Source organism: Prionailurus bengalensis, chromosome E2 (assembly GCF_016509475.1).
Source record: "Prionailurus bengalensis isolate Pbe53 chromosome E2, Fcat_Pben_1.1_paternal_pri, whole genome shotgun sequence".
Lineage (NCBI taxonomy): Eukaryota > Metazoa > Chordata > Mammalia > Carnivora > Felidae > Prionailurus > Prionailurus bengalensis.
This window is the reverse complement of record NC_057352.1, coordinates 33425993-33452191: the sequence shown is the minus strand read 5'-3', so window position 1 is coordinate 33452191 and position 26199 is coordinate 33425993. Positions and strand designations below refer to the sequence as shown.

Here is a 26199-nt window from a genome sequence, read left to right as displayed (position 1 = left end):
GGGCTCAGTTTCTTACTTGACATTTGAGCACAGAAGGTTGGTGCCGGGGAGGAGGAAGCTTCTCTGTCCCACCAGGAACAGGCAGGGGGTAGAAGTTTTCTGTCTCCGGAGCATGTTCACCAAGGGTGCCCTTTGGAAAGTTCCAGAGAGCGTCAGGGTTTCTTTTAGCTGTGGGTTGTCTGGCTTCAGGCCCAGAGCCTGGGGAGAATAGTGGTTTTGTTCCCTTGGATGGTTTTTCCAATCCATCAGCCTAAATGAGTACAAGATGGCAACGACACTGGCCAGCGGGCTCTGAGGGAAGAGAAGAAATGACCTAGCCTTCCGCAGGGCTGGCACCGGGGGTCCCACTTGCTGGCTCCCCAGACTGAGATGGGGGTGACTCTTTTAAAGCAGAAACATCTAGATACCAGGGCCATGTGCCGTTAAGAAAAATACACTTGTTGGGGCGCCTGGGTGGCTCAGTCGGTTGAGCGTCCAACTTCAGCTCAGGTCACGATCTCGCGGTCCGTGAGTTCGAGCCCCGCGTCTCTGGGCTGATGGCTCAGAGCCTGCAGCCTGCTTCCGATTCTGTGTCTCCCTCTCTCTCTGCCCCTCCCCCATTCATGCTCTGTCTCTCTCTGTCCCCAAAATAAATAAACATTAAAAAAAAATTAAAAACAAAAATCCACTTGCTATTCATGACTTACGGACTGCAAAGCACACGACAGCAAACTCAGGGTGAGAAAGACGTGCGTGAAATGGGCTGCCGTCTACCTGCAGAGACGCCTGCACTCGGGTCCCCGGCACACGGCCCCAAGACTCTGTCCGGCAGGAGGAGGAAGACCGGAGAAGCCTGGGTGTGGGGTGAGAGCCCTGATCCACGCGACCTGGCTTCGGATCCCAGCCCTGCCACTTGCCGAAAACCCGACCCGCCGCCTTCTTATCTGCGGGAGAGGAGTCATTTCCAACCCCGCCACCTCCGAAAACTAAATGGGTCTTGGGTGGAAAGAGATCTGGGGTGCCCAGCTCATGGTGCTGTGAGGCTTGTGGGGGGTGGGGAGGGCGGCGAGCCCTGCGGAGCACGGGGCTGCTGAAATACGCCCCGGATGCCGCTCCCCGCCGCGTGCCCCAAGTCCCCAGGTCCCGCACGGGAGACCGGTGTCTTTGTCCACCACATTCTGCTCACATCTGAGCCCGGAGGGAGTTTAGGGCTGTAACTGAAGTGACCCGGGTCTCAAAACCCAACTGGCCTCTCTCTCTCCTGCCGGGGCAGACCTGCCGGCCGTTAGGATGTCAGAAGAGGAACCAAATAATGACTAGACTAGAGACGACCAACGCTATTGTTTTCCGTTTTAATTTACAAGGACAAGGGTTGCCCAGAGCAGAAAGAAAAGTCATGGTTTTTTCCTCTAGCACAAGATGATGAAGGGGAGAGCTTGGAACCAATTAAACGTATCGGCAGCACCCTCTGTCCCGGCTCCTTTGCCGCCTCCCGGTCCAAAACCACACTCATAAAGTCAGGAGGCCTAAAACTTCCATCCGCAAGCTCCCCAAAGGTTCTGGGGTTTTCTGAGGCCCCGCTCCTCAGAAGCAGAGTGAAGGAGGTGCGCTTGGGTGGCTCAGGCGGTTGGGCGTCTGATTTTGGCCCAGGTCATGATCTCGTGGTTCACGAGTTTGAGCCCCGCGTCGGGCTCTGTGCTGATGGCTCAGAGCCTGGAGCCTGCTTCGGATTCTGTGTCTCCCTCTCTCTCTCTCTCTGCCCCTCCCCTGCTCACGCTCTGTCTCTCTCACAAAAATAAAACATAAAAAAATTAAAAAATAAATAAATAAATAAAAGTGAAGGCGGCCCTAGATTTCCCACAACAGGACACTGTTGGGATGCCAGCCTGAAGCGGGAAAAATCTTGCTCTGTCTGAGACCGAAGAGCACAGTGGTCAAGACAGTGGCTGTCATAGTAGAATCACCAGAGGAACTGTGAATAAACCCCCCCATGTTCTGGCTGCACCCAGACCGATGAAATCGGCGTCTCTGGGTCCAGGGTCCAGGCATCCGTATGTTTCTGGGTGGTTCTGAATCGCTGGGCTGGGAGCCTGGCTTTTCCACCCAGACTTCCTGGGTTCAAACCCATTCCAAATGTCACTTCTAAAACTACATGACCCTGGACAAGTCGTTTCTTGCTTGCCCCTGTTTCCTCTTTCGTGACACGATGATAGTTCTAGACTGGCCACGGTGGTCAGGGTGAAAAGGCACCGTGCATAGTGACTGGGACATAATCTAGGCCGGACAAAGGTTAGCTGTGACTGTGGCAATGTTTCTGAGTAGTCATGGCCATTTATAATGGCTCGAATCCAATACGACCCAGAGGTTAGGACTGCAGGCTCTGGATGTCACTGTCTAGCGAGGCAGGGGCTGGGGTGGGGAGAGGGAGGGTCCCAGGGGCAAAGCAGGGGCAGGTGTTCACTCACGGCCTATAGCACAAGCTGCCTGGGCCCATTGTCCTATAAGCACAAGCTGCCTGGGCCCAAATCTTGGCTGTGTGCAGTACTGGCCGTGGGGCCCTGGGGCAGTGCTTATATTCACAGCCTCCTCATGCGTGCACTTGGGGAGGCGGGGGGTAGTTACAGAAACCTCGTGGGGTTGGGGTGAGGCTTAAATTGAAATAACACATGCAAAGAAGTCAGCAGAAAGCTGGACACACGTGTGTGATGGGGAGGGAGACAGGGATAACACTGTTAATGTAAACGGATGTTTGCTTTAAGCAACGGCAACGCCTCAGTCCTCGAGGGGTTTCAGATGTGCTTCAATCTGCATTTGATGACAACTTTGGACCCTCTCCCCTCCAAGTCCCACACCTATGTCATTTCGCACATGCCTGCTGGAAACCCACAGGAAACACAGATGGTGGAGGGGACATGCAGGTCAGGGACCGGCAAGTTCTCAGCACTGGCTCGTTGAGGGCAGCTCCTAGGCCCTGAGCGCCTAATTTCCCAAGCCCCAGGAGGCACAAGGCTCTCCAGAGACCACTTTTAACCAAACTGTATCTCTTTGGCCCTACTGCCCTGAGATGGAAGGGATGGAAACTGGCCTAGGATAAGCCCAGTCTCCAGACAATCAGGACGCATCCCCAGGGCCTTGGTGTAGAGAATCCATAGCACTGGAGGAAGCTGGTCCTCGCATTTTGTCTTTTATGAATCTGTCTTTTCTCATCCTCTGGACCAGAACTATCCAAAGTGGTAGCCACGGGCCACATGTGGCTCTTTAAAGGTAAATTGATGAAGATTAAATAAAATTTAAAAATTTAACTCTTCAGTCACACTGGCCATGTTTCAATGGCTCCACTGGCCACATGTGGCCCTCTCTTGAGCTGCACAGATAGAGAACATTCCTATCACCGCAGGGCAGCACTGCTCTAGACCAGGAGTCGGCGAGCCGTGGCCCCCAAGCCAAGTCCAGCCTGTGAGCTAAGAATGGTCTTTCTCTTTGGAAAGGATAAAATGAAACAAAGCAGAATATGCGAGAGACATATATGGTCCTCAAGGCCTCAAATATTTGCTATCTGGTTTTTACAGAGCAGCTTGTCACAGCCTACTCCAGACCCCGTACGCCTCACGAGTGAGGTCCCGGTGAGATTTCCCTGTCCCACCCCACAGCTTGTAACAGGACTTCCTGCTTATCTGTGAACACTTGTGTCTCGATTGCTAAAATGGGGCTTGTCCCCGCCCGAGGGAAAAAGACAACGCAAGCTGCATTCTGAAGAGCCCGACGTGCAAACATTTTCACATTAGGTGGCCAAAACCAAGTTGACCTCAAGACATAAAAGGATGGAGTTGAGGATGACAGGGGAACCACAAATAAATATTGACGGTTCTGGATGAAAACCACAGAATAAAACAACTCTCTGCGAGCCCGTACAGATGTCAATGAATGACGGAGGAGATGCAAATCAAAGCCACCATGAGATATCAGAACCTCACACCTGTTAGAATGACCACCATCAAAAAAAAACAAGAGGTAACAAGAGCTGGTGAGGATGTGGAGAAAAGGAACCCTCGTGCACCGTTGGCGGGAATGCAAACGGGTGCAGCCGCTGTGGGAAAGAGTATGGAGGCTCCTCAGAGAGTTACGAATAGAACTGCTAGCTGATCCAGCAATTTCACGGCTGGGTATTTATCTGGAGGAAGTGGAAACACTAACTCAAAAAGATGTCTGCACCCCTGTGTTCACAGCATTATTTATAATAGCCAAGACATGGAAACAAGATATCCATGGATGTATGAATGTATAAAAATGATGGAGTGTGTGTGTGTGTGTGTGTGTGTGTACGGAGAGACGAAGTGTGATATACACATATGTATACACACACACGTACACACACACACACACACATACAAACTATGGTGTATTGTATATATGTATTGTGTAGATACGTATATATGTATTAGGCATATATATATACACGCAATACAAAATATATATGTAATATACAATATTTTTATACTTATATAAAATTTATGTAAGTGTATATAAAATATAAAATGTATCTATATACATAAAATATTCACGTGAAAAAAATGGATATCCTTCCATTTGTGACGACATGGACAGCCCTGGAGGGCGTTATGCAAAGCGAAATAAGTCAGACAGAAAAAGACAAATACCATAGGATCCCACTTATACGTGGAAACTAAAACATTTTTTACAAAGATAAAGAAAACGAACTGGTAGTTGCCAGAGGCAGGGGGTGGGAATGGTCAAACTGGGTGAAGGTGGTAAAAAGGTACAAACTTCCAGAAGCTATAAAATAAAGAAATCATGGGGATGTAATGTACAGCGTGGTGAGTCCAGTTAACAATACTACTGTATATTTGAAAGTTGCTAAGAGGGCAGATCTTGAAAGTCCTCCTCACAAGGAAAAAAATTTGTAACTGTGGGTAGTGATGAATGCTAACTAAACTTATTGTAGGAATCATTTTGCAATATATACACGTGTCAAATCATTGTACACGTGAAACTATTACGAAGTTATACGTCAATTATATCTCAATAAAAAAATGCATCAGTAAATGATAGAATGAAGGAATAAATAGGGGGAAAGGGACAACTCTTCCTTACAAAAGAATCCCAATCAATTAATCTAGAGGGAATGATAGGAACGGAGAATCACAATTAGCAAACGCTATGATAATAATCTTTGCTGGCAAGAATCATTGAAGGATGCTGAGGATTTGGGGTAAGGATGATGAGAAACAAGATATTTACATAACCTCGAGAGGTTCCCCCAGAAGACACTTGTTAATTACAAAGGGAATAATGGTATCTCCACACAGAAGGAAGCTGGCAGGTACCGTCTTAGCCAAGCGATCAAGGTTACCATCCCCAGTAATAAGAGGCATCGTGTCCCTCCTGATACGATGCACTGAGAAGGACACAGCATCATCTCTATGGTATTCTTATCAAAAATGCCCAACCTCAGTTTAATTGGGAGAAAATAGCAAACCAACCCACACTGAGGGCTAATTCACAGAATAACTGACCAGTACTCTTCAAAAGTGTCAAGGTCATGACACTCAAGGAAAGACCAGAGAACTCTCACAGACTGGGGACTAAGGGGAAGGGACAGCTAAATGCCACGTGGCACTCTGGGCTGGATCCTGGACCAGAAAAGGACATTAGTGGGAAAACTGACGAATTCGACAGAAGGCCTTTAGCAGGTTAGTTAACAGTATATGAACGCTAATTTTCAGATTTCAATCATTGCACTAGGGTTATATAAGGTGTCGACAGACGAAACTGAATGCAGGGTGTACAAGAGCTCTACATGTTACTTACCCAACTTTTCTGTATCTACAATGATTTCAACATAAAACGTGTCTTTTTAAAAAAGATATTCTGTCTTCTACCACCAGTCAGTGCCTCTCAGGCACACATGGTCCACATACTTCCCCCGAGCCGCACATAGCTGACCTGCTTCTCGCTTTCTGAATTTCACCGACAACCTTCAACCTGGAAGCCCCAGAGGGACAGCAGCGCAGGTGGGCCACATGGCAGCTTCAGGCCCAGTTCCATTTGGGTTCAAGCTCCAGTTCCATCAGCTGCTGGCTGAGCCCCTAGATGTTCCCTTGGCTGGCTTCATCAGTGTTCATGTCACCTCCTCAGACAAGCCCTCCCTGGCCACCCGAGCTAATGGTCCTTTCCCCCCATATACCTGGTTTTCGTTCTTTAAGAGCACCTACACTCCCTAAAATGTGTTTTATTTCCTGAGGGGCATGTCGACTCTCTAGAGAAACGTTCTTGCTTCCTTACATGTTCACTAGGGTATTTCCCCGCACCTCCACTGTCCCGTGCCGGAACACAGGGTCCTCCACTGCCCTGGCCAGGGCTGTATCCTCAGCTCCCAGCCCAGGGTCAGGCCTGTGGTGGCTTCTCAGTGCCCCCTACAAATGCCGACCGGGGTGGTTTTCCTTAGTGGTCGGCCCAGGTCCTGCCCCGCCCAGGTCTCCGTGCGCCCGAGTGAATAGGACAAGGGGTCGGTGACTTACTCGTAAAACTCTGCTGCCGGCGTGAACTTGTACTTGGAGTACTTGGTGTGGTTGCCCAGCACAGAGCTGTTGAGGAGCTTGGGGTCGGTGCAGTTGGGGCTGTTCCAGGCATGGCCGCAGTCGGTCCAAGGCAGCTTGAGGGTGAAGGAGGAGAAGAGGTAGTAGAGAGACCAGGCGATGATGACGTTGTAGTAGAAGCCAACGTAGATGGCGATGAGGATCACAGCGTAGCCAACTCCTGGGCGGGGGCAGAGAGGGATCAGGCGTGGGCTTCCCCGGGCCCAGCCCCAGAGCCACCTCTCTCGGGGAGCCCGCTCCAACCATGGCACGACCCAACCCCTATGCCCCTCCTTCTCTGCAGCAGGTTGTCAGAGCCTCACCTCCATGCCCGGGGAGCCCACGACCCCTTCGCCTGAGTGCTCTCTCTTGCCTCTCTTGCCCACTCCTCAGGCGGGCCAGAAGTGTCAGGACCCTAATGTCCCCAGGGAGCAGCCAGAGCATATGTACCGGAGCGTATGGAGGCACCAGAGGGTGAGTATCCCAGACCCCTCACCCCCTGGGCCAAGTAAGCGTGAGGCATGCTAACAGTCTCTCCCAGTGGGATGGACCCCTGCTCCATGGTGGAACAGGCTTGATTGACACACCTTTTATTGGCTGACACCCTCCCTCTGTCCCTCACGGTCTTTCCTAGAATCGACTCCCCAAATAACTCCCTTGTCTCAGGACGTGTTTCTGGGAAACCCCAAACAAGCAGTCCCTGATTAGCACTTCAGTCCTGGGTGTTCTCTGGGCCCTCCTTTCAACCATCTGCTCCATGCGTGGGCCAATCTCATCTTCCTGAATACGCTGGAAGCTCTTCTTGGGCTAGCCAGTTCTAGGGCTTTTGCCTATAGTAGACTTTTTTTTTTTTTTTTTTTTTTTTTTTTTTTTTTTTTTTTGGCCTGTGCAATATTGATTCAGGGAGTAGCCTTAAGTGTTCTTAGCATGTGAGGTTTGGGTGAGGCTAATCCCTCACTTCCTTGATCTGGCTGTAGACACACGACTCAGGCCTGGCCAACCAGAGTTCTGCTTCCCCACAGCCATAGGGATTGGTTGATAGGTAAACATACGACTCAAGTTAAGCCAATGAGAGTCTTCTCTGGGATCTTTACTGATGATAAAAAGGTGTTTTTGATTTACTCTGTCACTGGTAAACTTGGTAGGATTTAATCTTGTGGTTAATGGCTGGTTTTGCTAGCACCTGAGAAGAATATGCCTGAGACGGATGCTAACACCGACTTCAGACGGACAGAGGTGGAGAGAGATTCCAGATAATACTGTTCAAGGACCTGGATCAAGCTGTACCCGAAGCTAGCAGAAACTCTTGGACTGAACCATATCATAAGCCAAAAATTCTTTTTACATTAAAGCCACTTTGAGCGGGATTTCTGGAACTTAAACTAAAAAATCCTAACTAATACACACGTCTTATAAGCCTCTTAACCAGCCTGTGTCTACTACACGACTGAGTACATAGAAGGCAGTCGGGAGACAGGTGCCAGCTGAGAAGAGGCTCATAAGAATCATATTGGCCCTCAGTGCCACCTGGGCCCAGTTCACTAAGCAGTGCTTGGGAGACACAAATTCTGATTCCATACCCTTCTCGTAGACATATGGGGGCCAAGAAATGGCAGTTGCTATGGCTATTTTTCCCAGACGTGCTCCAAGTCCCAAATGCAAGCAGGCTTCATCACCTGTCCCAGATGTGATCGATTAGTCGTGGCTGCTGTATTAAGGACTGTGAGACAATTTCCTAGCTGAGCCCAGAAAGGTCTACGCTCTATTTATCATGTCCGCCATGGGAGCAAGAGGGGAGAGTAGAGGCATATGTGTTGAGTACTTCTAGCACTTCTGTAAATGTTTCCCAAACAGGAAACAGACACCCTCTGGTCAGTCAGCAGCGGAGGCTCGACTGGTACCCAGGCTCCCAGACTTTCTAGGCTAAGCTGGCCTTGACACACCGAGGGCTTTCCGTGTAGCTTGCAATGGTGGATGCTTTTGACCTTGCCAATACCTACGAATCCCACAAGAGAGCTGGTCTACTCCTCGGATCCCACCTTTGGAGCAGTTTCTCCAGGGGCACCAAGGAAATCTTTTGGACACTGCTTGACTCCCCTGCACCCATCCTTTACCTTTGAAAAATGGGCAGATCTTCCACACTGTGGCTGCCCCTTCTCGGTTGTACTGGCCCAGAGCCAACTCCATGTAGAACAGGGGCATCCCAGCAATGATAAGGAACAGGGTGTACGGGATCAGAAAGGCACCTGGAGGACACAGAGGCAGAGCGTGACTCCCTGGACCCCTGGCCAGCCTTGCGTCTGCCCCCTGCACCTGCTTGGATCAAAGTCTACCAGAGCCTAAGTGTCCTCATTTATCTGCTCCCCGGCCACTTCCCAAGGGGTGTTTTGTGGTAGGGAAATAGATTTAACACAGAGCACTCAAGACAAATCATCGTAACAGTAACAGTAACAGTAATTGTTGTGGGACCAGGAAAAACCATCACTAGGATAATGAGGTTGTGTGGTCAAATCAGTAAAATCTGGGTTAATCAAAGCTGAACGAGCTTGTTCCTGGCAGGATTCTTCTGGCCTTGGATACACATAGGCACACACCATGAAGCACCAGGAAGACGCTTAGAGGTATAGTCTTTACCAAATTCATTTAAATGCAGAACCTTTTCTTTCATGGATCACCACTCTGGGGAATGCCAGTTGCTCCCAACCCTCCTTTTAAAGGTCAGAAAATTGACATCAGTGAGGGAGAGACAGTGCCCAAAGCCGCACACGATTGAGTGTCTAACTTTGCTTATATTTGCCTCATTTTGAGGTCACATGGGGCTTTCCCAAACACAATCTCACTGGATTATTAGTTTCACAGCTGCTCAGAGACATGACCAGACAGGGTCATTATGTCTCCCACCTCCAGGGGAAACTGAGGGCAGAGAAGGGAGTTGAATCAGGCCTCTTCTTGCTACTGGTAAGGGACAGAAGCAGGATTCACATTCAGGTCTTCGAACACATCAGGCTCCCCCTGCTACAGGCGACTGAAGGCAAATAATCCCTAGACCGAGCGTCTGACCAGGGAAGAAACCCACCCAGAGCATCGCAGAAACCAGTGAGAGCCCCTGGCCATGGGCAGCAACTCATCCCCAAGAGAATTCCTGCTGGGATGAGACGTGTGTGAGTCTCAGAGATGATGCTCAGCGTGTCCAGCAGCCTGGGGCGAGCTTACCAGGCTCTGACGCCGTTAGGTGACTCACTGGGATACGTGCCATGTCAGCCCAGGCTGCCAGCGTGACCGAAGCAAAATGCCAGCTCCTTTTCCTGACGCAGCTGGAGGTGGCCAGGCCAGATCCACACTCGTCCCCGCCTCTGGCCTTTGGCGGAGATGCAGTAACCTTGGAAACCAAACACTCTCTGGCCCGCCCACACCAGGAAAGTGCAGAAGCCGGGAAATATTTAATGACAGTAGCAGGAGGAATATAACATCCTGTGCTGTGTTCCAGGTGCTTTCCATGCAAGGTCTCATTCGACCTTCACAGTGACCCTAAGATGCAGCGATGATTGCTATCTCCATTTTCCAGACGTGGAAACTGAGGCTCCAAGCTAGCGGAGAATTATGCCAAAGTCACGCGGCACCCCAGGTTCAAACTCACCCCGTCTCACTTACTCAGACTGAGCCCCCACTTTCTTCCCGGGGCTGCTCCTCGGGAAGCCCGGGGATCTTAAGGACAAAGCGAGAAGTGTCGGCCCCAGTGCTCTGGGATCCAGTCCCTTCCGAAGCAAGAGAAGGACCAGCACTGTGGGCACAGGAAAGACACTAGCAGGAAGTGAGTCCCTCCTACGTATCATGTAGGCACTGGGCCCTGGACATCCGTGATCCCATCGACCCTAAGTCTGAGGTAGCAACTGCTATGCCCATTTCTCGGAGGGGGAAACTGAGGCTTGGAGAAATCCAGTGACTTGACCAAGGTCACCCAGCCAGTAAGTGATGGATCTGGGGTTTGGCCCTAGGTCTGCCTGCCTCCAGAGCTCCAGAGCCATTCCCAACATAATTTGAAGACGCCAGAATATTCCAGCTTCAGTGAGGGACGTGAGGCTGAACAGGGTCTCAGAGGGGAGGTTGTCCTGGAACTGGGGATCTGGGGCCAGCTTAGCCATCTCGTCAGTTGGTCATATATACTGGTCCAATACCCCATCCCCCGCTCCCTGCTGGACTTCTTTGAATGCCCACGTGCCACCCTCTCTCGTCCCCTCCTCATTTCTTGCTTCCAGACTCCACCTTGTCCTTCTCCCTCTCCCACACGCAGAGAGGGCCGCCCTGGTACCTGAGCTCTCGTCTGTCCACGGTGCTGGCAGTAATGGCGGTGGCGATGGAGCTGACGCTGGTAATGTGACAGAGGTAGTTGGTGGTGGTGATGGTGACATTGGTGAACATCTGTTATATGACGAGCCACACACTGAGCTTTTATGTAATTCTTCATTTGAAATCATCCCTGAGACATAATTACCGCTATTTCCACTCAACAGATGAGGAAACTGAGGCTAAGAAAGGTTAAGTTGCTTGTCCAGACTAGAATAATCTGGACATCCCTTTGAGCCCCACTCTGTCTCCCACCGCCTTGCTACTGCCCTCGGGAGACGGGAGCCAGAGAGTAGGGGAAACAGACGCATCTGACTGTTGAATAGGTCTGAAGACTGAGGTCGGTGGCCCGGGGGACGGCGGGGAAGGAAAGAGCAGGGCTCACGGCTCGGATGTTGGCACTGGCGTTCTTTTCCACAGCGAAGGGAAAGAGCAACGTCAGCCAACTAACCAGGCGTCTCACTCGGGCCAATGTCCCCCACTCCAAACCTCCGGGTGGCCGGAGGTTTACAACAGGTTTACAACAGGTAGGTAAATTGCCCAGTTGGACATTCGTCTCCTCTTGTGCTCGGCTGGGAGTGCCAGCAGAGGAGATTAGGAGGGAGGATGACAGGTCTGCACAAGCCCGAGGCTCTTCTCTGTGAGCGCCTGTGATGTGAGCCCAGCCACTGCTTCGGGAGGAAACAGCCCAAGAACACTCCAGAATGATGGAGCAGCTGAGTGTGAATAAAAACCAGAAAGCTGCCCAGGGGCCAGTGCCTTATTCCGAAAGAAGACACTGACCAGCTGGCTGGTCCAAGCCCCCTTGCAGAAAGATCTGGAGGCAGCTGGGGCAGGTCTGGAGAGCCAGAAAGGGGTTTCAGGAATGCCTGAGGTCAGCCGAGGAGGCCTCGCTTAGAAACAGCCCTGCAGCAGCTCCTGGGAAACTGAGGCTGGACTGCAAACTTTCCAGAAGCTACTGTCCTGCAAGGCCCATAACCACCACATCCCCAAGGCCCTGCCACATCTTCACGCGTGACAGTGCCAGCTGCCACCGGCCTTGCACAGGGTCTGAGAGCTGAGAACCTCAGAGGCCACAGCCCACAATCCTGTCTTGATTCTGGAATGCTCTGGTTATGCAGGTCCTGGTGTACAGACCCGGAGAAGCACCCACAGGGCATATCTCCTGAGGCTCTCAGCTCCTGGCAGTCTTCGCACAAATGCATGCACACAGATGCACACACGTGCACACTCGTGACCCTTCTGCACAGGGTCAGAACACCCGAGGAAACCCGAACACCCGAGGAAAGACCTGTGGGCCGTAAAAGAGACTCTGACAAATGGCCTTCGGATGAATTTAGTAAGGAAAGCGTCCGTCCCATCACCGCTAGCCCAGGGCACACTGCCTGCCACCTCACCATTAAAGAGGCACCGCACTGGTCAGAGAGGGGTTCTGGAATCTTCTGTACAAATGCCAAGCCCTCAGGAAGTGAAGCTCAGGGGCACCAAGTTCCGAGTGGGATGCGCTGGGGCAGATGAGGAGGGCAAACGAGAGGAGCTCAGGAAAGGGGAGGGAATGTCTGCAGGGCCCTCAGCAGGAGGCAGAAGGGCGGAGGCCCACTGGGAATCCGGGGTGAGCTGGAGAGAGTGTGACCAGGGAGGGGCTGCAGGAAGGAGAGCTGGGTCCCTCAGGGAACCCACTTCCCAGTCCGCTGAGGGCCAGATTCCTCCAACTGTGCCTTCTGGCCACGGCCTGATATATCAAGAAGTGAAGACTCGTGGGACTGTTCCCTCGGCGCCCGTGGCTCAGCTGTGGATGGGCAGCGGCTGCGGCTTTCGCCAGAGTTCCAAGAAAACCTCGGTCAATGCCGAGAGTAGCCAGATTTGTGCCCTCGCCCTGAACACCCTGAAGGCATAGGAGACATAAGGGCGCAAGAGAGGGTGACATCTGCATGAGAGCCGGTGCTGCTCGCGGCAGGCACGCGGGGGGAGCCGGGGGGCAAGGGTGGCCCTGGCATTGGACACCGCACATGGCCACGGTTTTCCACATGACCAATCAGGCTGCACCTTTTAAATCAAACATGCTCTATCTTCGTGCCTCGACAAGTGCACGTTCGTAACGGTTCTATCATAAGGTTCCGTTTTGGAGCCCTCGCCTCTGAGAGCCCTGTGCCACAATGGGGCGGCGAAGGGGGGGGCCCCACCTCAGCTCTGTCCGGAGACACGCAAGGCCTTTTGCACGTATGTATGGACTCTTGCACATACATGTCTAAGCTCTGTCCACACCCCTGCAGACCACAGGCCTCTGGCCTCCCCTGGGGCCTGCGGCCTGTGCACATTACAGAAGGAATGAAGCGAGAGGCCCGTTCAGACCCAGAAGGAGGTTGGGGCGTTTGCACAAGGAATGACTGGGAACCGGTATCTGGAGTGGTGGCGGGGGTGGGGGGCGGGGGGGCAGTGTTCTCGGTGGGCAGGCCTCGGTGAGAAGGGAAAGAGGGCAGAGCAGGGCTGTCTAAAGCACAGGGCCCGGGGAAGACCCCCGGTGACACAGTATGGAATACGGATACAGTAAAACCTTGGTTCGCAAGCATAATTCATTCCAGAAACATGTGTCCGAATCCAAAGCACTTGTATATCAACGCGAATTTCCCCATAAGGAATAAGGGAAACTCAGATGATTCATTCCACAGCCCCACAAATATTCACATAAAAATGATTACAATATGGTAATAGGACGCAAAATAAGAAAGAAAATTCAAAACATAAAGAAAAATAAACAGATTAACCTGCGCTTACCTTGGAAAACCTTCGTGGCTGGTGTAAGGGAGACAGGAGAGAGGAGGGTTACCGTGTAGGACGACTTGCACCATCCCTAACAGAATCACTGCTATCTATCGGCTCAATGGAATCTTTTTCTTTTCGTGCGACTTTAACAAGGAGCTTATCCAATGACCCAGAAGGAAGCCAAGCATTCCTAAGCTTACTTTTGTATGGAAAAGCAAAGGACTGTCCATCGGTGCTTTGAAGGGACAAAAATACGCTGCTGCCAGGCATGGGCACCTTCCAACGTTCTGAAAAATCACTGATTTCTGCCAAACACCGTGGCCTGAGCCGGAGCACCTGAGCCTAGGAGGCGATTACCTATAATCCCGCAGTGAGAGAGAGAGAGAGAGAGAGAGAGAGAGAGAGAGAACCACTGGCTCCGAATCATTGGCTCCGTTGTGATCATGTGACATTCAATGTCACGTACTACCCGTATTGCAAGACATCATTCCTTTATCAAGTTAAAATTTTTTAGAAATGTGTGCCTCGTCTTGCGGAAACACTCGAAAAACAAGTTAACTCGCCATCCAAGGTTTTACTATATTTGGTCTCTGCTCTGGGTTTCTGAGACAGAGCTCTTAAAAACCCCTTGTAGGGGCGCCTGGGTGGCGCAGTCGGTTAAGCGTCCGACTTCAGCCAGGTCACGATCTCGCGGTCCGTGAGTTCGAGCCCCGCGTCGGGCTCTGGGCTGATGGCTCAGAGCCTGGAGCCTGTTTCAGATTCTGTGTCTCCCTCTCTCTCTGCCCCTCCCCCGTTCATGCTCTGTCTCTCTCTGTCCCAAACATAAATAAACGTTGAAGAAAAAAAATTAAAAAAAAAAAACCCTTGTAATTGTCTTCTTCTTCTCTTTTAATGTGTATTCATTTATTCTGAGAGACAAAGAAAAAGAGAGAGAGAGAGAGAGAGAGAGAGAGGGAGACAGAACACGAACACACGAGCAGGGGAGGAGCAGAGAGAAAATACCACGCAGGCTCCACACCTCTGTCAGCGCACAGCCCCACACTGGGTTCCATCTCACCAAATGTGAGACCGTGATCTGAGCCCAAAGCACGAGTCAGATGCCCAACCGACTGAGCAACCCAGGTGCCCCAAACCCTTGTAATTTTCTGAGTGGGGGTGATAGGAATGTCTTACACAGGGCTCCTAAGTCCCTTGGAATTTTCTGGGTGATACAAGTATCTTTCATTCTAATGAGACAATTCCCGGTGAGCTCCTGGACGGGGGCTGGTCACCAGAAGAGCCAAGCCCTGATTAGAAGCTTGGAACTTTCAGCCCCAGGTTCCAACCTCCAGGAAAGAAAGAAGGGCTGGAGACAAATAAAGCTAATATCGATTACGCCTGCGTGATGAAGCTTCCATAAAAATCTCTGAACTACGGAACCTGGAAAACCTCCAGGCTGGTGAACATCAGCACACGCCAGAAGGGTGGCACAGCCCAACTCCACGAGGACAGAAGCCCCCGCACTCAAGACTCATCCAGGACTTGCCCCATACACCTCCTCATTGGTATCCTTTCCCATACCCTTTATAACAAACTGGAAAATGTAAGTTAGTGCTTCCCTGAGTTCTATGAGCTGCTGTGGCACATTACTGACCTGAAGAGAGGATCATGGAAACCCCTGAGTTACAGCCAGGTGGTCAGAAGCACAGGTGACAGCTTGAGACCCATGGGTGGCCTCTGAAGTGGGGGCAGTCTTGCGGGACTGAGTCCTTAACCTGAGGGGTCTGCCAACTCCCGGTCGCCAGTGTCAGGACTGAATTGTAGGACACCCCGCTGGGGTCTGGAGAGCTGGAGAATTGGCCAGTGCATCTGTGGTTTGCTGTGATAATTGGAGACGATGGAGGAGAAGTAAGTACCTGGCGCTTAGCGGGCGCTCTGTAAACGGGAATCACATCCCACCGTCACACCGCAGAGCGCGCACAGTGCAACTTTGTAAACTGGAAATCGCCAAGTTGACAAGTGCCGGCGCAGGGGACGGTGGCCGGGTCCTGCACGGAGCACAGCGCCGAATGCCTGCCGGAGGCTCACCAGCACAGGAGGACTTGGAGGCAGTCCCCCGGACCCTTCACGTCCCTATCCCGAGTGAGGCCGGTTACTCCCCCTGTGGCCGTCCCCCTTTCAGAGGTGCCCACGGCCAGCTGAGGCTCTGCTGAACCTGGCAGCCGACCTCTCCCTCTGGCCGGCACTGCTTTCTCGCCTTCCCCAAATCCCTCCCCCGCAGCCTTCACTTTCCACCTTCTTTTTGTCCTTCGCACCATGGAGAACGGAACAGATCAGTCTTGTCCAAAGCAATGCTGTGCACGCTGGGTGTCGGGCATAGGGCCACCCGCCACCCCCACCCCCAAGTCTCTGCCAGTTAAACAGCTGGCTTCACACGGCCATTTCTTTAGAGAAACACTCCGCTTCTTACAATAAACGAAGCCCAGATCATTCATGTTTGTCAACACGGACTCTGCCCAGGGTAGGATATGGGAACCATGCGGTGACCACTCATGTTTCCTCCTCCCCGAGACTCATCTGCCCCTGCCCACTGGCCCCAGGATCCCTTTAACCTCAGCCCAAGTGGAGCCTCGCAGCTCTTGAGTCCTCCTGACTTCTACTGAGATTGGCCAGGAGCACGGGTGCACCCCTCTGCAGAAATGCCTGCTGCTCCGGGAGGAAGTTCCACACAAAAGGAGCAGCATGGTCACTTTAGGGGCTTCCCGCTGACCTCCGGGCCTTCGATCTGAGACCGAGGAACATCCCCAGCAAGGAGAAACGCCCACTTCCTGACGGATTAACATCCCTGCTCCCTTAAGGAGGGCAAAGGGGGTTAAAAGCAGGGAGACTAGGGTTGGGGCTCCCCTCCTCATGGGGCGGTTCTCTCTCTGCTGTCAACTTTGCAGGGTCTGACCTGATATTTATTAAGAATTCTGGGGCTTTCCATATAGCTCCTTGAAGGTTCTGGTTTCCTATCTCCATTCTGGTCTCTTTAAAATGAACAAATAAGAGGGCGTTTGGGATGCTCAGAACTGTATTTTGGAAGGCAACACAACTCACAAAGATCAGTAGAACCTCATCCCCCTCATCTGGGATATAATACTTCCAATCACAGAACCCCAAATGACGTTAGCTTTTAGATGTTTACAATAGACTAAGAGCTCTCTCACGATGGGGATTGCCTTTTGCTCATCTCCACGTTCCTGGCATATGATGAGCACATCGGAAATGTTTTCTGGTTAAATAAATGGTTCCCAGAAGGGAGTCACAGGGAGGATGCAGCTAATGAAATCCCCAGGGCCTTCCTCTACTTGCATGGTGACCTAATCCTTAGTTAGGCAGCTGGGTCTGGGACCACAGGACAGGGTGTAGCATTTATCCCCACGAAATCCCATCTTGTTGGAAACAGCTTCTCTAGATCTTTTACGGCCAGCCCAGAGCAGTGAGCCCCCTCCTGCTGATGACCCCGGACTAGAGTCTCAGCTCTAGCCCCCGATGAGCACCTCATTCCTGCAAACTCGTCAGCGGAGGGCCACGCCAGCTGGCCGGCTCACGTGTACCTGAGCCGAACCATCAGTGTCAGGGTCAGGCTTGGCAAGCTCAGGGTGTAGACGGCCTCCTCCAGCCAGGCCGGAGGTGAGGGCATTGAGTCTGCAAACCTCTGACCTCTGTACCAGCCACGCTTCACACCCAGCCTCCAGAAGCCCAGATATTTTGGCCGAGAGCGTTGCCCCCCGTGGGCTGTGCATGCCTGAGATGCTCAGCTTACTCGGGAAAGGAGGAGAACCCTATCCGGGACCAGAACCACGTCTCACGGGACCTGGTGCGGGACTGTTAATCCCCCTTTTCCAGGTGAGGAAAGTGCAGTGGGGCGAGGCTGGACTGCCAGGACCTGGAACAAAGCCTAGGTCTTGCCTCTTGCTTTCCCGTGACCCAGATGTGCCTAATTTCCAGCCTTATTCCCCTTCCTCAGTTCTTCCTTAGAATTAGTTCTGCTCCCTCCGAAACCAGGACGCCACTGGGTCTAGCCTGCAGTTAAAAATCACCAAATGATAACAATAATAGGCGCGGGTCCATTTATTGAACCCCCACTATGTTGCACACGTCATCACCCTGCTGATGAGAAAGTATACTCTTTCCCCTTCTCTGCACAAGAAAACTGAGGCCCAGAGAGGAGGAGTCCAAGACTACATTTCCAGGAAGTGTCAGGCTCAGATGCAAACGTGGGTCTGTCTGAACCTAGAGACCATGTGCCTGACGGCACAGCACTTGTCTCAAACTGAAGCTGCCGTTGCCGAGACCCCTTCCCTGGCAGGGAGGCAGACATGGGGACCCGGTCGATCTGCCTACGCCTCCCCGCACGTCAGCGCGGCCAGGCCCAAGACCACCACCGGTGCAGGGGGAGTATCTAGCACCCTGAAAATAGCCCCACGGCCCGGCGCTCCGTTTGAGAAGGTTCCGAGCCCTGGAAATTTCAAGGCACTCCCCATCGGCAGCTTCCCGTATTTGTGCGTCCCAGCAGCTGGCCTATGGGAAGATGTTCAGGCAGGCTCATCTTTCCCAGGAATTAACTCAGAAAGTATTAGCCGGGGGCCTAACTCCTGGCACTTTTACCATTTCAAAACACCCTCCAGTATGGGCCAGCGCGAGCAGCCAGGCGCGGAGGTTACTTTGGTAAAACTGGCACCAGAGGAGAACACAGGCCATGAAATAAACAGGGCGGGTGAGTCCGGGCTTAAGTGCAGAGCTGAGCCAGGTCATTGGAGAGGGACAGATCTTGGGGGTCACCTACGCTCACCTCCAGCTGTAGTGGGGAACTCGGGCGTAGAGACGGGCTGGGCTGTGCCCGCAGAAACAGAGCTGGGATTCAAACTTCGGTCTTTTGGCTGCTTGCCAACCTGCTTGCCCATCTCAGGGGCTGACGTTAGAATTACATTTAAGAATTGATCCCCAAGGAGCAGCCAGGGGGTCTCCGCAGAGATCAAGCTCAGAAGGGGCCAGATGAGCTCCCCCAGAGGGGTGAGGAGAAAAGGATCTGCCTTCGAGTCTGCGAAGGAAATGGGAGGCTGCCTCGCTCCCCTGTGTCATCCATGGCCACCCCAGCCAGAAATGGAAATTCACTGGGACAACTTCTCCACCCCTTAGCCTGGCATTCAAGGTCTCCGGGGCCGGGCCCCAACTTGTCTCTCCGCCCTTATCGCTGATGGCTTGCCCTCCCGCCAGCCCGCACTCCTAGTCTCTGTGATGATCGCACGTGCATTCTCGAATAAAATGCCTCCCATCTTCTTCTCAAGGCTTGTCCATGCACCTCCCTTCCCTTCCTTGGGGCGGTGCTCCAAGCACAGTCCACCTCCGAATCTTTCCCAAGCAGCCCCTCTTCTGGCCTTTAGAGCGCCTGTCACCTCTCCCACCCATGTCACACGTCATCAAAATGTTGTTAAGGAAAAGCAGCAGCTACCTTTACTAAGGCCATGCTCTCTGCCTGGCTCTCCACCGGCGTTATCACATCATCACGTCCTTACCTTCTGAGCTGAAAGCCGTTCTTTCCATTTGACAGATGAGGACACTGAGGCTTCAGAGGCTGCCCCAAATCACACTGCCAGAAGTTGGAACCCGGGACTCCACAGCCAAGGCCCCTAAGTTCTAGATTGCTGGCCCCACCCCTCCCAGCGCATGCTGCCTCTCTGGGTTAGTTAGTGTTTCTGGATAGGCATTAGGTCTCTGAGGACTTGGACCATTTTCATTCATTTATTCACTCAACAGAAGTTTGTTGGGTACCTTCTATCGCATTCCTAGGATCTAGTCTTTACTTTGGGCATTAGAAATGGAGGAAGAAGTGACAGTCTATGCCCTCAATGTGCCCCAGTCTGTGTGGGTGACAGATACACAAAGCAATAAATGACCGAACAATGCAGGTGGGTGATATACAGGGCTAGCAGACCCAAGAGAGGGAGCTTCTGGCCAAATTTACCTACAAATTGGAACCTGTGACAAATCGGCTATGCTTGTGCCCTGAGCTCCTGGTATACCACCTTGCAGGCAGCAGGTGGTCACAATTGGTGGCAATGACCAAGTGAGCACACGGGGTCAGCGGGGCCCCAGAATATCCATCTAGCTGATGTGTGCGGCTGGCCATCCGAGATCCTTGGAGTTTCACCCAACGCTTATAACAGTGGGAGTGGCGTGGGGATGGCATATGACGCTTCAGGTGACTGAAGCTCCTGGCAGGCAGGTGTGGTGATGAATCTATCTAGGTGACCCCTGCAGAGCCCAGCACTGTGCCTCACACCAGGGAGGAACTTGTAAATATTGCTGATTATTGATAGAGGCTCCTGCTGTCTGGGGACACACGGTCTCAGATGGTCACTGAGGTCATGCTGGATGGCACATCTCAGGGTCTCTCAGTCTGTCTTCCATTCATCACCTCCCCACCTGCTAAAAATACATGCAATCTCCATTTCCTCCCTTCCTGGGTCCAAAGGGCCGGAATTCTTAAACCTGACCAGAGACTCTTGAGAGGCCACAGCAGCCGAACACGGAAGAGTGTCACGTTTCCCATTTCTCCACCAAAGCAGTGTCCAGAGCAAACACTGAAGCAAACAGCTGGGTCCCAGACCCTATGGGGCAGATCACAAGCTTTCCCTTTACCTGGTTCCAGGTAAGGAAACATCTGCCCTGCCTCCCTCTGAGCCCCTGGAGTCCTGAGCTCCAGTTACTGCCAGGCGGGCTGGCCCAGGGAGTAGAGAGAAGTTTCCAGAGCTGAGCCCCCGTGTGCCAACTTCTTCCTTCCCGTCATTTTCCCAGGCTCTCTGCAGGGCACCCCTGAACTCTAGCAAATGAGCGCAGGACTGGTGTGGTTTAGGCACCCACGAGCAAAGGCCCTCAAGAAGGAGCTAGGGTCTTAGGACCTTGTGTCCCGTCCCCCCAGGCTGCTTCTTCCAGGGCTCTGCCATTTGGTTGGGCTATAGTTGGTCTCTCGACTTGCATCCCAGGCAAGTGGGTATCGTGTCACCCTGCACGGGAAAGGGGAGAGAGCCTCGCTACTTCCACTGGAGTTTTCTCCAGGCCCCTCTCCTACTCCACCCTGCATCGGAGCCAAGGACCCCAGGTGGCGGCAGGGGGCAAAGGCTTCACCTGCCTCAAGCATCGGGCCAGTTCTTGGTCCCTAATGACCCATTCCTACCTAGACTGTGCACTCCGGCCCCTCCGTCAAAACAAGCACCAACATGACAGTGGAGCTCTCTGACATTAGCTTCTCTTTGTGGGTCTCAGTTCCAGAGTCTCTGTCCCCAAGAGTGCAAGGCCTCCCAAGTGCCTTCAGGGAACCCACATCCTCTCTCCCCTTCTGGCCCAGAGGTCCCTGCCCCAAGACTCAAAGTGCTGGAGTTAGGGTCACTGTGTGCCTGGCTGTCACATCCTGTGCACTTCTGGCACCCCTTCCAGAGCTCTCCAAATCTTCTTGCGAACCATCAAAAGATCACCTACATTCCTCATGCACCTATCACTGTCCAGGGGCAAGCCTCCACTTCCCTTTTCCACTGAGGACTCCAATTCTGTTTCCGTGAGCCCCGTCCAGACCCTTCTGCGCTCCAGACTCGCTCGCGTGCTTCCTCTTCTCCCGCGCATCCCAGCTCCTCCATCCCGGCCCCGGTCCTGGCCACTGCTGCGGTCAGGTAGCCTCCCAAGTCCAAACCCCAGCCCATCAGGGGGCTCACCGCCACCATTCTTGTAGCAGAGGTAGGGGAAGCGCCACACGTTGGCCAGGTCCACCGCGAAGCCGATCACTGACAGCAGGAAGTCGATCTTCTTGCCCCAGGTCTCCCGGGGCTGCTCGTCGCCATCGCGGGACGCCAGGAGACACTGGACGCCGTTGCGCTCTTTCACCACCAACAGCTCCGCGGCTTTGCGCCCTTGCACCGGCTGCTCCGGCCCCGGGTCCGCCCCGCCGCTCTCGGGCTGCACCTGCGGCTTCATCCGCGCCAGAAGCATGGGTGCGGTTGGCGAGGGGAACGTCAGCCGTACTGGGAGCGCGCCGAGGCTCTGCTTGGATAAAAGGAAAAGATGTGGTCACTAGGCCATCCCGCCCTCCGTGCGCCTCCCGAGACCTCCCGGGAGCGCGGGGATAGAGCGGCCAGCGCGCGCACCGAGCGGACGCGGGGTTCCCCCAGACCCGCGCGCGTCTGTCGGTAAAATTTGGAAACAGCGGTAGTGGCACGGAACTGAGACGGAACTTAGAGTTGGAGACCAACCCTGCCGACCCTGTGGGTCTGGTCCCGGACCCCACAGCGCTTCCCTCATTCGCCCGCTCCCTCTCGCCCCCAAATGGCTGGGTTGGGACACGCGGAGGCGGAGGTTTCCCAGGGCGGTGACCCTGCCCGTGCCGTTGGCTGCCCCCTGTCCCCCAGCTCGGGGTCTGTGCCACCTCCGGCAGCCGCAGGAGCCTCCCGACACTTACCCCTCCGCACTTCAAAGTCGCTACCGCTCTCGCTCTGCGCACGCAGCCGGGGTCTCCGGCACACCTCGGCCGGGCGGCGCGCAGGGCGCACTCACGTGTCCGGCGGCGCCGCGGTCCCGGGTGCCCCGCCTGGCCGCGACGGGCTGTGGGGCGCCGGCCGGGGCTGGGCTCCGCCGCGTGGCGCTCGGGCGCGGCCCGAGGAGCGCGGGAGGCGCGGGGCGGCCGGCGGGGCGCGCGCTGGCTGCTTCTGGCCGCGCCGGGCGGGGGCCGGGCTGGTAATGTAGCCTGCGCCCCAGGTAACGCGCCGATTGCATTAAGCCCGCGCCGGGCCCGCTCCGTCTGGAGCCTGTTAGCGCTAATGGAGACTGACAGCGTGGCCGGGGCCGGGCAGGGGCGGGGGCGCGGCGCGGGCTCGGGGGGCGACTCGGGGACCCGGGTGCCCGCTCCCTTTCCAGCACGCACCGGCGCGCCAGGCGCAGCTCCCGGGGGCCACCGGGCTCTGACTTCCCACCGCGGGAAGAGAGCGAGACGCCCAGAACTGGGGGTCAGAGTCGCGTCTGAGAGGGGGCCGGGAGAGCAAACGACCCGAGTCAGCACCAGCTCTGTCATCCGCCGCAGGCCATTTAAACTTACCCTGCCAGAGTTTCTCCGTCAACGAAGTGGGAATGTTCTGCTCAGCGCATTGCCGCGGTCGGCAAACAGGCAAACGCGATGGCCGGCCAGTTGGCCGGCTCGGGGTTGAAAGGTCACGCCCCAACCCTTACTCCTACATCTCTGTTACGGGCAGGCTAGCCCAGATTTGCAGTTCTGACCCTCATTCTATCAGGCTTCATTCATTTCTGCACGCATTCATTTACCCCTAACTCATTTGTTCCTATCCGTGCCTGCTCTGTGCCAGGCACTGTTCTAGGCCTGCACAACTTAACCCAAAAATCCCTGCCCGGGGGGCGTGGATATTCTGCCAGGGAGAGACAGGGGAATCAAGAAGCAAAATAAATGCACACATTCTATGCTATGTGAGGTGATATTTGCACAGGGAAAAACAGCATGGTAGGGGATGCGCCGCGCTGTGTGCGGGGAGGGTGGGGAGGCAGTTGGATCAGGGAATCTGAGAAGGCGACGTTTAAGCAGGTAAATGGACCTGGTATTCACGGATGCATTCCCTTGTTTGTCTATTGGTTAATTGATCCATTCTTCCAACGATCACCTGCTACATGCCTGATCAGTGCCGGTTAATGGAGCTAGTTCCTGCCATCAAGGAGCTAACAGTCCAGTGTGTAAAGAGTCCATCACGACCCAGATTGGTCAGGGCCGGTTGTCACCACAGGGGTATGGAAACTGGTTGGAGCCGAGTCGGCAAGTAAGGGGTGAGGTGGTAATCCAAGAAGGCGTCACAAAAGTGACAACGCTTAAGTGGGATGGACAGGAATCTGGATAAACCCAGGCGTGCTGACCTCTCTGTCCTTTAAACATTCCAAGCTCAGACCCACCCCAGGACCTTTACACTTGCTGTTTCCTTTGCCTGAGTTGTTCAGATCTCAGTTCAGTGGTCCCTTCCTGTCCAGTCAAACCTGAAATACACCCCCACTCTCTATCATGTTGCCCTGTTTTATTCCCTTCATTACATCAGTACACAAATTTATTTTGTTCATTCCTTGTATGTCTTCTCTTGGGTAGCATATGACTCCATGAGGGGAGGAACCTTGGCTGTCCTACACACCACTGTGTTCCTAATACCTGGAACATACTAGGGCACCAATTAGTATGGAAACTGAATGGATTAATGGTAGTGCATGGAGGTGCTTAGAGCCTTTTCGCCAGGGGAACCAGCAGGACAAATATCCTCTGTGAAGGATGTGGAGAGAAGGGGACGGGAAATGAAGGATGGTGAGCCTGCCCTGGCCTTCTGGGGGCTGATGATGGGTAGAGGCAGAAGGTCAGGGAAAGGACTGAGCAAAGGTCTCAGGAGTGCCCGGCACCACGGGTTCCCATCCACCAAGGATGTTAATCTTCTTTGGCCCATGGACAGTCTTGACAAGCCTGTGAGGAAAGCAGGGAAGAAAACACCTTTCCATTTCTCAGGTCAGGAAAGTGTGGCTCTGAGGATCCAAGGGACCTGCCTGAGGTCCCACAGGTTGGAAATGACAAAGTTGAAATGAGAACCCAGGCCTCCCGGCTCCCAGCCCCTGTCCCCTCCACCAGTTTATGGAGGGAGACACTCAGAATGTCTCTAGTGATCACGTTTCCCTCCTCTCCTTTTACCCCATGCCCCACCCAGCTGGCCCTGAACAGCCACCTCTGAACACCTCAGCCTTCCCCCCCGCCGTGGCACCCCCATGGAGGATCCCCATCGCCTCACTGCAAAACCCTCCCGGCTGGCCACCTCACATCCAGTATCTGTCTGATCACCTCCCTCTTCCGTCTCCTCTTCTGTCTCCTCCGAGAGACGACACACAAAATGTGATTTAATTAACCGCGGATTGAAGGTCATTTTATTTTCTTCTTTATACTTGTCTTTGTGTGCCAACTTGTCTACAATGAGCATTTGATACTCGTGCAATCAGAAGAAGATAAGCCACAGTTTCTCGAAATCCTCCAATCTTTTCGAGATAATATTGAAACACCTTTAGCAGGACGGACAAGACTCTGCCCGTCCGTTCAGGTACCTTGGATACCTTGTGCCTCTGGATTTTTAACTATGCCGTTCCTTTCTTCGTCTACCCGGAGAACTCCTATTCATCCTTCAAAACCTCAGAAGTCATGCCCGCTCTAAAGCCTTTCCTGGTAACCACCTCCCAACCACCTCCTTCTTTATACTGCTTTGTGTATTTGTCTAGTACACATATCGGTGTGATTTCCCTACTAGGGGTAAGGAAAGTGCCCAATATTTCCTGTTACACAGCTTGTGCTATGGAGATGTGTACAAAACAGAACTAGAAGAGATCTCAATCATCGGTTGGGTTTGGGTTATCGGTCGTTTATGTTGGATTCCTCCAGAAGCCTAACCTGAAACAAAGATTTGAGTTCAAGTAGTCTACTTAGGAGGCAGTTCCTGGAAGCACCGGTATAGGAGTGGGGAGGAGAGGCGAGAAAGGAAAAGGAACCAAGAGAGGGGACGTTAAGGGGCAGTTACAGCTGTGGGCAGCTGGTGTTTAACCCTGCTAGGGATCTCCGGGAGGCTGCGTAGAGCAGGCCTCTGTCGTCCCACTCCTGGGCAAGGAAGTTGGAGTATTTACCCATTAAGGCTGTTCCCAGGGTGCTAACTTGCCAGCATTTCCAGCCTGCCTGGCGTGTGGGCTGAACATGTTCCAGCTGCCAGGAAGAGGCTTCTAGCAGAGTCCGGGTACCGGCGGTGAGGAGCTGGTGGTGGGGTCTGCGTTGGCAGGCACGGCGTGGGCGGGGCGCTGCAAGTGAGCCACGGGGCTGGAGGGAGGCATCCCCCGACTCATGCACACCATCAGAGGGCCAGTCAGCAAGCCCAGAGGGTTCCACCTGGTGGTTTCAGAGACTTCTGGGGGACAGCAGTGGAAACACCAGGCTGGGACTGGGCCGAAGGGGAAGGCGTCTCTCCATTTCTGACCCAGACTCCCTGCGCATCTCTCCAAGAGCCACGGGGCCATGTGGCTTCTCTCCATACCCTGCATTCTGCCCTGCCAGGTGGCCTGAGGGCAAGTGGGTGGGCAGACGGCTGGAGCATTATCAGAGCTAACTTGATCTCGGGGGAGGCGTCACTTCCACTTACCATGGCACTTGGTGACACAGGCCATGGGCACAAGGCGATGGCTGGTGCTGTCAGTCCAGCTCTGGACATCTCCCGGCAGACGCCAAGACCCTGACATGCAAAGGATAGGCTGGAGGACATTTGGAAGCCAAGGGTCTGGGTACTGGGTGTGTCTTGAGAACAGTGTCAGAACTTGGACCTTCATTGCACGGATGGGGGAACTAAGGCCAGAGAACAGGGGAGGTTTGCCTGCAAATTTTCTGCCTTCCTTCCTTCCTTCCTTCCTTCCTTCCTTCCTTCCTTCCTTTTTCCCTCTTCCCTCC

At 53.5% G+C, this 26199-nt stretch overlaps 1 protein-coding gene across 1 annotated transcript in view; it reads right to left on the bottom strand.

Moving 5' to 3' along the window:
• Positions 1–21754, bottom strand: part of SLC6A2 (solute carrier family 6 member 2) — a 46053-nt gene extending 24299 nt beyond the window's left edge. Inside the window, exons 1-3 of the mRNA XM_043599227.1 lie at positions 21416–21754; positions 8690–8821; positions 6519–6756 (exon numbers count right to left, since the gene is read on the bottom strand). Of these exons, the coding sequence (XP_043455162.1) occupies positions 6519–6756; positions 8690–8821; positions 21416–21689 (644 nt within the window). The 5' untranslated portion in view covers positions 21690–21754. The remainder of the gene's footprint in view (positions 1–6518; positions 6757–8689; positions 8822–21415) is intronic.
• Between the last annotated feature and the right edge of the window lie 4445 nt (positions 21755–26199).